General features: G+C 48.4%; 1 protein-coding gene across 3 annotated transcripts in view; it reads right to left on the reverse strand.

Annotated features, from left to right (window-relative positions):
* Positions 1–1,543: 1,543 nt before the first annotated feature.
* efl1 (elongation factor like GTPase 1) overlaps positions 1,544–11,715 on the reverse strand; it is a 78,918-nt gene continuing 68,746 nt past the window's right edge. For all 3 annotated transcript variants that reach the window (XM_061245089.1, XM_061245091.1, XM_061245090.1), the window contains exons 19-20: positions 10,937–11,121; positions 1,544–2,514 (exon numbers count right to left, since the gene is read on the reverse strand). In XM_061245089.1, coding sequence (XP_061101073.1) covers positions 2,326–2,514; positions 10,937–11,121 — 374 coding nt within the window. In that variant the 3' untranslated portion in view covers positions 1,544–2,325. The remainder of the gene's footprint in view (positions 2,515–10,936; positions 11,122–11,715) is intronic.

The following is an 11,715-nucleotide window of genomic DNA, read 5'->3' on the forward strand; positions in this document are numbered from 1 at the left end:
GGTGGAATGCACCGCTGTTATCCCCTGTTACGAAAGAAGGCCAACTCCACAGCCAGGGGGAATTCTGCACCTTCATACAACTGTGCTAACATGGAAAACAACTTAGGAGTAAAGGAAAAAAAAGAAAAAAGAAGCAGGTAAATAAATAAAAGTCTAGACCCAGTTTGCACCGATGTCCTACTTACGGTGCACTGCTTACATTGCACAGTGGGTGTAAAAAGAACTGCTTTCGCCCTTTCCCAGATATCAAAAGCAGTGGGTCAAAGAACCACTAAATCTTTATTGTTGTCTGTCCTTTACCAGAAAGAAAATACACTGAAACCTGATACAGCAAAAGAAACGGAAGTTTGACGCGGGTGTGTACATACTTGTGTGTGTCTGTACAATTGAGCCAGTCTCAAGGGTACACACAAATACACCCATCTTAAGAAGCCACTTGGCTGATTGCCACCTCAGCTCTCAGTTATAACAGGAGCAGCTCAATCACAGCATAAACACAGTATCAAGCAGAACAAGAGGGTGCTTTACAGAACAAGTGAGTGGGGAAACCGGCCATTTTCATGTTACTGTGCAGACTTGAACCCTGATCTGCCCCCCGTTTCTTCAGGAGCCCCTGGCTCACCCCCCCCCCCCCCCCCTCACCTCCGCTCAGCCCTTGAGCCGGACACCTGGCACGACAAGCACTGAAGGCATCAGCTGATAATCAATCACAGCTGATTTATTACCCCATCACCAACAGCAGCCGGCCCTGTGAGTTTGCGCTTGAACTCCTTTGAGCAGGTTTCCCATTACACACTCCTGAGCAGATCAGGCTGACTGGCCTCTGTTTAAACGCCCTGATGGACTGCTGTCCTGTTTGGTTTTCTTCAGCGAGATAACGATCGCCCAGCACCCCACTGCCCTTCCAGTGGCCCGGGAGCTCAGTGAGTGAGCTGCCAGTCATATTAGCACTAGCTGAGCACACAGGAGGACTGGTCCTGTTTGCTTAGAAGGGAGACAATCCACACCTCACTCCTCATCACAACCCCCCCACCCCCCTTCATGTCTGCGTCAAAATATTTACTTCTTCAGGCTCTGTGCATATAGGAGCCCTTTTTTTGTCTTCTTCACGTCTCCCAATGTCACGGTGTGACTGATTAATCCATTAATGATGTCTGGAGCCTATAGCCATGAAATCGCTACGGAACTTCCCTTTTACATCTGTTAAGGGTTTATCTAGCACATCAGACAGCCTTATCAGAGCTTTTAGTCTTTGCTGCAATTTAGAGGCATTGGTTCCGCAAAATTAAACCCGCTATGTAAATGTTAGGGTCAGGATATTACCCGGAAGGCCTCCACAGCCCTACCCCCACCCAAACACAGGAAGCCTGTGCAGTCCCCGTTCAGTTCAGTTAGCGTAGGGAAAACTAGCCATTAACTGGTTTCCTTTTACTAAACACAGACCTAATGGGCAAACTGGACGTTATTCCTTCAAATGAAATACAATTAAACAGTTATCAGAACGCAATAAAAAAAAAAGCCTTTCACACTTTTCAATACATGCGTGATACTCCTTTAATGTTCTGAAATAGCATTTTGATGGTTGGGTTCATTACAACAGCTTTTAGAAAAATTGAAAATACATTCTGTTCCTTAGTGTATCAAAGGAATACAAATAAACTACTATAGAAACCACTGATTAGTGTTGGACCAAGAAGATTGCTTATATTGACAGAGTTTGTCCCAGGTGATAATTATAACATGTTTAATTTCGTATCTATATCCTATTTGTGTTTGCCAAATTAAATTCCAGTCTTCAGAGCATGCATAACAAAATTCAATGGGGATAGAGTGGAATTAATATTCAAGTAACTAAACTCTTCTCTCAAATTTGGAACGTTACTTGAACAGAAAGGCTCTTCAATTATGCATGACTGAAACTGACTCTTTCAAGCAAATGTCCCAAACGTACGGCATAAATTTAAAGAATCAAAACGGCTTTTCAGCGCCAGGGGAAATTCCTCAGTGCCCAGATGGAGTTAGCTGCAGCGTAGATGTCAATCCAATCTGATGGCTGGTTGATGTGCAGGCAAGTAGAACCTGCCTGCTTTCGGAATTAGAAGGAAATCAATCAGCACCCTCAATGCTAAAACTATTACCGCAAAACCAGGAGGGGGAAAAAAAATCTATTTTGTACATTTCATAAATATTTCAACAAAATACTGTTAAATAAGGGGCCAGTGATGAACGTCCATTGTGTTGCGATGGCTTTATTACAACCGGCCTTGTGCCCAGTGGCCCGCCTGTAAACACAGGGCGAGAGCGGAGTCCTCCGGAGGGCCGGGCTCACTTGTTCCTGCCCAGCGTCCTCTGCTTCTCGGCGTGCTCCACGATCTTCTCCTCCACGTACAGACCTTTGCGCTTGCGGACGGCGTTCATGTACTTCAGGGCCTGGTTGGCTGAGTCGGCCTTCTCCCCGAAGTGCAGGTACTCTTCTTCTGTGGTGGGCACCCAGAAGGGGTCGCTGGAGATCACCTGAGTGAACACACACACACACACACACACACACACACACACACACACACACACACACACACACACACACACACACACACACACACACACACACACACACACACACACACACACACACACACACACACACACACACACACACACAGAGCCAGGGCTTTAGGAAGGTCACGCTCACAGTGCCCGTGGACATGAAGAGGCATACTCTCACATTACTTCAAACAGACTGTCACAGCAGTAGCTGTTATGCTTGACAGAAAAGCGACTGGCTTTATTCAACAAAACAAGAGGCTACTCAATCATTAAGAGAAAAAAAAATCTAGAGTTGGGTTGCAGTCGCAGATATTGACTTTGGAACATGGTTAGGCAGGAAGCCTCAGGGGATGACCACAGAGAGAAAGAACAGGGTGAAAAAAGAGAAAGAGAGGGAAAGAGAGGAGAACGGGAGCTAAACTCGGTGGCAGATCCCCGGCGAGGCTCCGTTCGTTCGCTCCTCCAACAATGGGGAAGTCATCCGCAGGGCCCCTCACGCTGCTTCCCCACACAGAGAGCTCATTATGTAAAAGCGCTGTGACACGCTGTGACTTACTGCCAGCCTTTCAGGGGCGAGGCCGTGCCACACAAAGCCCTACTGCGGTGACATCACCGCCGCGCAACGGCCAGGGAGTACGATTACAGTACCCTCGCACCTGGTCAGGAGTCCAGGGGAACAGCCCGCCTCGTTTCCACAGGACAGATGGCGGGGAGATTCGGGACAAAGCAGAGCCTTGCCACGCACCAACAATCGACCAGGGGCACTGCTCGAGGGGCATATGTCACCATGCATCTGTTCTTTGAGGAGGGACTAAATTCAAACTGGCGAGCAGGATGCCTCTAACCAGGACCTGTCAAATGCGGCTCTTTCATCAGATTGGTCCTTTTCTGTTGGTTTCTGTGAGAATGGGTCGGGTTACTTTCTTTTGATAAAATCTCTTCTGTATTCTGTGTAAAAGCGTGTCTCTAGGCAAAGGGCAGAAAACAGTGACAGGGCCATTTTTTTTTTTTTTGTGAATGCAATAAGGGGCAATGTTACACTCCCCTCCCCCAACCTAATTTGAACATTATTACCTTTGTTCCTTAAGTCCACACCACAGTACATTTACAGCCTCTTCACAAGACAGTAAAATCACCATTACAATTCACATTTACTTTCTAATGCATATGAAAGGCTGGGATCAATAAAAAGAGCTGAAATGTCACCACAGAAGGCTAAAATGAAGCACTTTGTAAACATCGTTACTACAGTACGATGATTCTCCTGAGTCACTCTCCTCACAGCTGCCACCAACAATGGCAGAAAATGTCACATTAAATCAAACTGAAATTTTCAACAAGCGTGGTTCAGCGGGGTGAGTGGCAACAATACCTGCCCTGCGTCCTGCCGAGGAAGAGGATGTGGCCCAGGGACTCTTCACACCGCTAATGCGGAGTGACATCAGCTGTGTGGCACAATTAAGAGGCGCGCAGCGTTGCTGGAGAGTGGCTCATGCGGCGTGACAGGGCTGGTGCGTCGGAGGGGAGGGGGTGTGATCCTGACTCCCGCCGTCCGGCATGCCGCCTGCTCCTCATTACCGCCGCCTTTGTGCGGCTCCTCAATTAGATTAGGCTGACCTGGAACACGGGCCGCTGGAGCCTGCACCAGTGTCCCAGGCCCTGTGTGTGTGTGTGTGTGTGTGTGTGTGTGTGTGTGTGTGTGTGTGTGTGTGTATGTGTATGTATGTGTGTGTATGTGTGTCTGTGTGTGTGTGTATGTATATATGTGTGTAGGTGTGCGTGTGTGTGTGTGTGTGTATGTATGTGTGTGTATGTGTGTCTGTGTGTGTGTAGGTGTGTGTGTGTGTGTATGTCTGTGTATGTATGTGTGTGTATGTATGTGTGTATGGGCGTGTGTGTGTCTGTGTATGTGCGTGTATGTATGTGTGTGTATGTGCGTGTGTGTGTATGTGCGTGTGTGTGTATGTGTGTGGTGTGTGTCTGTATGTATGTGTGTGTGTATGTGTGTGTGTGTGTATATGTGTGTGTGTGTGTGTGTGTGTGTGCGCGTGTGTATGTGTGTGTATGTGTGTGTATGTATGTGTGTGTGTGTATGTGTGTCTGTGTGTGTGTGTGTATGAATATATGTGTGTGTGTGTGTGTGTGTGTGTGTCTGTTTATGTAGGTGTATGTGTGCGTGTGTATGTGTGTATGTATGTGTGCATGTGCGTGTGTGTGTATGTGTGTATGAATGTGTGTATGGGCGTGTGTGTGAGTGAGTGTGTGTGTGTGTGTGTGTGTGTGTATGTGTGTGAGTGTGTGTGTGTGTGTGTGTATGGGTGTCTGTTTATGTAGGTGTATGTGTGCGTGTGTATGTGTGTGTATGTGTGTATGTATGTGTGCATGTGTGTGTGTGTGTATGTGTGTATGAATGTGTGTATGGGCGTGTGTGTGTGTATGTGTGTGAGTGTGTGTGTGTGTGTGTGTGTGTGTGTGTGTGTGTATGTGTGTGAGTGTGTGTGTGTGTGTGTGTGTGTGTGTGTGTGTATGTGTGTGTGTGTGTATGTGTGTGAGTGTGTGTGTGTGTGTGTGTGTGTGTATGGGTGTGTCGTTTGGAGCTTGTACCATGTGTATATGTGCTGTTTGGAGACTGCACCAGGCCCTGGCCCTGATTAGGGGTCCTGACTGCTGCTTGTCCGTGGCAGGCAGTGCGTGACGAGGTGCGGCTGGCCTAACGGGGGCCACACCCGCGCTAACGCTAACGCTAACACTAACACTAACGCTAAAACTAACACGAACACTAACACTAACACTAACACAAACACTAACACTAACACTAACACTAACACGAACACTAACCCTAACACGAACACTAACCCTAACACGAACACTAACGTCACGCGTGGAGCTTTAACCTGACTCACCAGCGTGCGTCTCAGCCGCTGTCATCACGGCCCGAAGGGGAAACCGCTGCATCCATTATCCCGCGCGCCAGTTCAGACTGGCAGCCTCCAAGCATGACGGGGCTCTCTGTGACATCTCTCCTGACAGCCCGCACCGGCGCTAATAAAACGCCACTGGTCACAGGATCGGCTCTTATTAATTACCATCTGTGTTCCTGGCACCTGAAGAACCTGGGCGAGCAGCCCCTCCCCACGACGGCAACGCTGACAGACATGTTAAAATCAGGACCGGGAGAAAACAATACGCAGCCTTGGGTTTTATTGCGCTCGAGCGTATAATAAATCTTTTTTCCTCACACACGTCAGCTGGTCTGACAGCCCGCTGCGTGATAGCTCCAGCAGCTGCCTCCGAGCGGACCCAAACACTCGAATCGATACTTAGTACCCAATAGTCAAAATCATTCACAGATGTTTAAACATCCTTCAGAGCACCTGGAAAAGAAAATGAAGCTCATTGTCTGGGAAACCCGTTGTAATCTCACCTCTGTCCTCCAACTTCAAAATAAAATCCGCCAAAATGTTTTACTAAACTCTGCAATAATGTGACAAGTTACATCTTTGAATAGATCTGTTTCTGAGCTATTGCATCAGAAATGTAAACCTGATGTAAGGTATACGCGGTCTTAACAAAGCAACAATTACGACAGTTTTAGCATGCCCTCTGGCAAGCTTCCTTCTTGGCCTCGAATGCTAATGGAAGGCAGCCAGAGGCCCTGTTGTGGACTGCTGTATGTTTAGCGCTCCCGCTGCGTGGCCTGAGAACACCTAAAGACACTGGGCTCTGTGTGTGGATATCTCACGTGTCCTCAGCCTGAACAGGGCCAAAGAGAAATGGAGACAATGTGACATATTTTGCGCACATATATTTGCAAGTAGCAGGGACTTTTTCTTTTGAAAAGAGAGACAGGGGTTAGTCTTCCTGCGTGTTGAATCATAAAGCAAGGCTTCTTTTCTCTGCGAACACAATATAAAGGATTTGTTTAAATCTCTTCTCTTAGCAGGGCAAATGCATCTTGGAAGCACGGAGGCCAATGATTAAAACGTCTGCATGTGTGGTGGAAGCTGGGTGACCTTGTGTGGGAGTGGAGCTGGATCATACACACATCCAATTTCAATAAAACAGTCTGAACAGTGTCCAGCCTGCTAGCTCACATTACTTCAGCACAGATTCAAAAATATACTGCCTCTGTCCTGCCTCGATTACTAAATACAGGGCAATCAGGCTGGGATGCTGCTATTCAGTACACCTATGGATTGTCTGAGATAAACGAGCAAGATTAAGGCCCAACATTAGTTTAATTTCTCAGACAGACACATATAATAGTTATACTCAGTATAATTTTGTAAGTACCAGTAAATAGTATGGGTGGCAGATTCTAATTAAGGGCTGATCAGCGCTGATTGTCATAGTAGCCTATTAAGTCTTTAACATATATAAGGGTAGAACTATTTATTTAATCTCAAAATGGAACAGCAAGGACTTCCATTAAAAAGAAACATTGATGAAATTAAAGTAAGGAGAGGAATTGCAAACACAAACATAAGAAAGTTTCAAGTGTAAAAGGGAGAGGCAGGCAGATTTAAAGTGTGAACATGTATAAAAGTACAGCACTGCAGGGGAGCCCCTGAGAAGCTGAGTGGGTGGAGATTTTACTCTGAGAGGCAACAAAAGCAACACCAAGACATGAAAGACTGTCCTGAAGTAGCAATGCTGAAAAGGAAGCTTTTGTTCAGACAGCATGAGCACCCTAGGCCAGCTTTGTGTGTGTGTGTGTCTGTGTGTGTACTGTGTGTGTGTGTGTGTGCGTGTGTGTGCTGTGTGTGTACTGTATGTGTGTCTGCTGTGTGTATGTGTGTGTGTGGTGTGGTGTGGTGTGGTGTGGTGTGTGTGTGTGTGTCTGCTGTGTGAGTGTGTGTGTGCGTGTGTGTGTGAGTTTGCTGTGTGTGTGTGTGGGGTGGCCAACTTTGTGTGTGTGTGTGTGTGTGTGTGTGTGCTGTGTGTGTGTGGGGGTCTGCTGTGTGTGTGTGTGCTGTGTGTTTACTGTGTGTGTGTCTGCTGTGGGTGTGTGTGTCTGCTGTGTGTTTACTGTGTGTGTGTCTGCTGTGGGTGTGTGTGTCTGCTGTGGTTGTGCGTGTGTGTGTGTGCTGTGTGTGTGTGGGGGCCAGCTTTCTGTGTGTGTGTGCTGTGTGTATACTGTGTGTGTCTGCTGTGTGTGTGTGTCTGCTGTGGTTGCGCGTGCGTTTGTGCGTGCTGTGTGTGTGTGTGAGTGTGTGTGAGTGTGTGTGTGCGTGTGTGTGTGAGTCTGCTGTGTGTGTGTGTGTGTGTGTGTGGGGTGGCCAACTTTGTGTGTGTGTCTGCTGTGTGTGTGTGCGTGTGCTGTGTGTGTGTGTGGGGGTCTGCTGTGTGTGTGTGTGTGTGTGCGCTGTGTGTGTGTGGGGGCCAGCTTTCTGTGTGTGTGTGCTGTGTGTGTACTGTGTGTGTGTGTCTGCTGTCTGTGTGTGTGTGTGTCTGCTGTGGTTGTGTGTGTGGGTGCGTGTGGGTGTGTGTGCTGTGTGTGTATGTGTGTGTGTGCTGTGTGTGTGTGTGTGCTGTGTGTGTGTGTGTGTGTGGGGGGGAGCTTTGTGTGTGTGTCTGCTGTGTGAGTGTGTGTGCATGTGTGTGTGAGTCTGCTGTGTGTGTGTGTGTGTGTGTGTGTGTGGGGTGGCCAACTTTGTGTGTGCGTGTGTGTGTGTGTGTGCTGTGTGTGTGTGGGGGTCTGCTGTGTGTGTGTGTGCACGCTGTGTGTGTGTGGGGGCCAGCTTTCTGTGTGTGTGTGCGCTGTGTGTTTACTGTGTGTGTGTCTGCTGTGGGTGTGTGTGTCTGCTGTGGTTGTGCGTGTGTGTGTGTGCTGTGTGTGTGTGGGGGCCAGCTTTCTGTGTGTGTGCTGTGTGTGTACTGTGTGTGTCTGCTGTGTGTGTGTGTCTGCTGTGGTTGTGCGTGCGTGTGTGCGTGCTGTGTGTGTGTGTGAGTGTGTGTGAGTGTGTGTGTGCGTGTGTGTGTGAGTCTGCTGTGTGTGTGTGTGTGTGTGTGTGGGGTGGCCAACTTTGTGTGTGTGTCTGCTGTGTGTGTGTGTGTGTGCTGTGTGTGTGTGGGGCTCTGCTGTGTGTGTGTGTGTGTGTGTGTGTGTGTGTGCGCTGTGTGTGTGTGGGGGCCAGCTTTCTGTGTGTGTGTGCTGTGTGTGTGCTGTGTGTGTACTGTGTGTGTGTGTCTGCTGTGTGTGTGTGTGTGTGTCTGCTGTGTGTGTGTGTGTGTCTGCTGTGGTTGTGCGTGTGGGTGTGTGTGCTGTGTGTGTGTGTGTGTGTGTGTGTGTGTGTGTGAGTGCATCTTCGCACCTGTGCAGTAACAAGCAACCTCTTCTTATTATTTCTCCTGTGAAATACTAAGGAAATTGCTATATTTGTAAACGTGGAAGACTGCAGCGCTAATGTCATAAATCATTTGTGGAATTAAACTATTAATACAACGTTGTAATGTGTCTGAGTGAAAAACAGTAGCTTCCCATGTGTCAACCCATTAATTCGAATAGCACAATTTGGACATATAAGCTTTAATGAGTAATTAAAAATCTATGTCTACTTTATCAGCAGTCAAAAAATAATCACAGCTTATCTGTAAGCTGCTATGTCTTATCCCTGCACCGGCCTTAATGAAAAGTTAAATCAGATTTCTTAATCTTGAGCAAACCTGCCTCAAAATGAAAAGCTGTGGGTCAGGAAAGGAAATCAATGGCAGCAATTAAACAGGTTTTACCCACACAGCAGGCACACTGAGACATGCCTACAAAACACACAAAAAAAACCCCACACCACAGGCTAAAAAACCCACAACAAAAGAACAAACAAATAAAAAACGAAACCGCACAAAGAGCAGCAGTATTTGTGCGGTTTAAAACAAACTGCAACAGAAAGAACGGAGCACGAGAAATGAGCAAAGCTAAGCATGGCGGTAAGCAGGCTAATAATACCGGCGTGACGGTACCCTCGGTGGCTGAGCGAGACGGAGTGACCCGTCGCCCTGGGTGACGCAGGGACCATATGGCGCGGAGCGTGCCGGGGCCACGGCGTGGCGGCCGACGGCAGGTATAATGCCCGAGCACATGTGGCCCCTCGCAGCTTTCATCCCCTCCTGCCCTGGAGGAATTAATCTAATTACAGGCCCCGGTCCCCGCACTGACCTTCAGTCATGTTTAATTCACACAGCTCACAGCTTGGGGGAGGGACCGGCCTCATGGCCGATGTGGGCCAGCTTGTGTATCCAGCCACTTACCCAGCCGGCTTTTTCCTGCGCTCGGAAATTACAGGCTGGGTCGCGGCGCTAACCCAACCTTCCCGACCGCCGGCCCCTGGGGACGGAGGGCCCGCTCTAGATGTGGGCTCCAGCAGAAGGGCCCGGCGGAGCTCCCTCTGAGCTCAACACCGACTCACAAACTGACTCACAAACTGACAGATGTGGGACAGTGACACGGGCTGACGGACAGAAATATCTCAAAGATATCAGCCCTGCATGGTAAGAAAGGCCAAAACAACGCAGTCCTCAGGAAATCTATCCCCATGAAGGCAGCGGCTTTAAAGTTGGGAGATTTTCCCAAATCTCTATATATGAACTTCTTTTGGAAGAACTCATGAATGAAATCAAAAGCACTGCATTGAGTCAATGTCAGCTGACACCATGTGAATTGGAGCAAAGAAGAACAAGCACAATAAGGCCAAGTCAGCATGGCTGATATGGGCGACAGCGACAGATCAATAATAACATGACCCAAAAAAACACCTCTGTCCTCCCTGTCATGTTTGTTTCTTTCCAGCCGCTCGTCAATACACACAGTCCTCAGGATCGATACCCTCACAGCTGAAAGCCCTACATTTCAATCCAACTGGCTATTGCCCATTATTACACACTGTAATGCTGTTTTTGTTTCAAATGAAGGTTATTGACCCACAATGTCTAGTTCAAAGCGCATACCATCCCAGGACACTTTCAGTCAGACTGCAACCCTCAGCAAGGAGTAGCCCACCCTTCTTACTGAAATGACATGACATTGGCTGTTTTGCACTATTGACCAAAGAGAAAAATGGTTTCCCTTCATTAGCTCTCACACAGCCAGGCTCACACTCACATACAGGCCTCCCACTGGGCAGCCAGGAGCCTGGTGACTAAGGTACATGACTGGGACCTGGAAGGTTGATGTTTCAAGCCCCGGTATAGCCACAATAAAACATTTTTTAAAACAGCACAGCTGTTGGGCCCTTGAGTGATCCAACTAAGCAGAGGATTAGTCGCTTTGGATAAAAGCGTCAGTTAAATAACTAAATTATTGTTAATAAAATATTTTTGCTGGAGCCCAGTGGCTGAACACCAGCTGTAGACTGGACAGTACCCCCTCACCTCCCAGTGGTAGTACCCCACTCACCTCCCAGTGGCTGAACACCAGCTGTGGACTGGCAAGGCCGCTGGTGCGTTTCCGGATCTCGTCTGCGAAGCCGAAGCTCTCGGCCACGGGCAGCACGGCCTTGATGATGAACATCTCCGTGCCCTCCTTCATCTCCTCCGCCAGCACGCGGCCCTCCCTCTTGGATAGGACACCATACACACGACCTGGGCGGTGACACAAGGGGGTGAAGATTGGTGTTGAGTGTTGGTCTGTGGGCTAATGCTCAGAGACTGCGGTCTAGCCTGTGGGCTACTGCTCACACTGTGGTGTAGCCTGTGGGCTAATGCTCTCACTGCAGTGTATCCTGTGGGCTAATTAATGCTCTCACTCCAGTGTAGCCTGTGGGCTAATGCTCTCACTGCAGTGTATCCTGTGGGCTAATGCTCTCACTCCAGTGTAGCCTGTGGGCTAATGCTCTCACTGCAGTGTATCCTGTGGGCTAATGCTCTCACTGCAGTGTATCCTGTGGGCTAATGCTCTCACTGCAGTGTAGCCTGTGGGCTAATGCTCTCACTGCAGTGTAGCCTGTGGGCTAATGCTCACACTGCAGTGTATCCTGTGGGCTAATGCTCTCACTGCAGTGTAGCCTGTGGGCTAATGCTCTCACTGCAGTGTAGCCTGTGGGCTAATGCTCTCACTGCAGTGTAGCATTTAACATAAGATAGCCCAGTTCGAGTTCACACTACAAGTGTGCCAAGCCAAATCGAATATGAAAAAATCCGCCAATGCAGATTTACTTTCTTTCTCAGTGCCTTTAA

Source organism: Conger conger, chromosome 6, assembly GCF_963514075.1.
Source record: "Conger conger chromosome 6, fConCon1.1, whole genome shotgun sequence".
NCBI classification, from domain to species: Eukaryota; Metazoa; Chordata; class Actinopteri; order Anguilliformes; family Congridae; genus Conger; species Conger conger.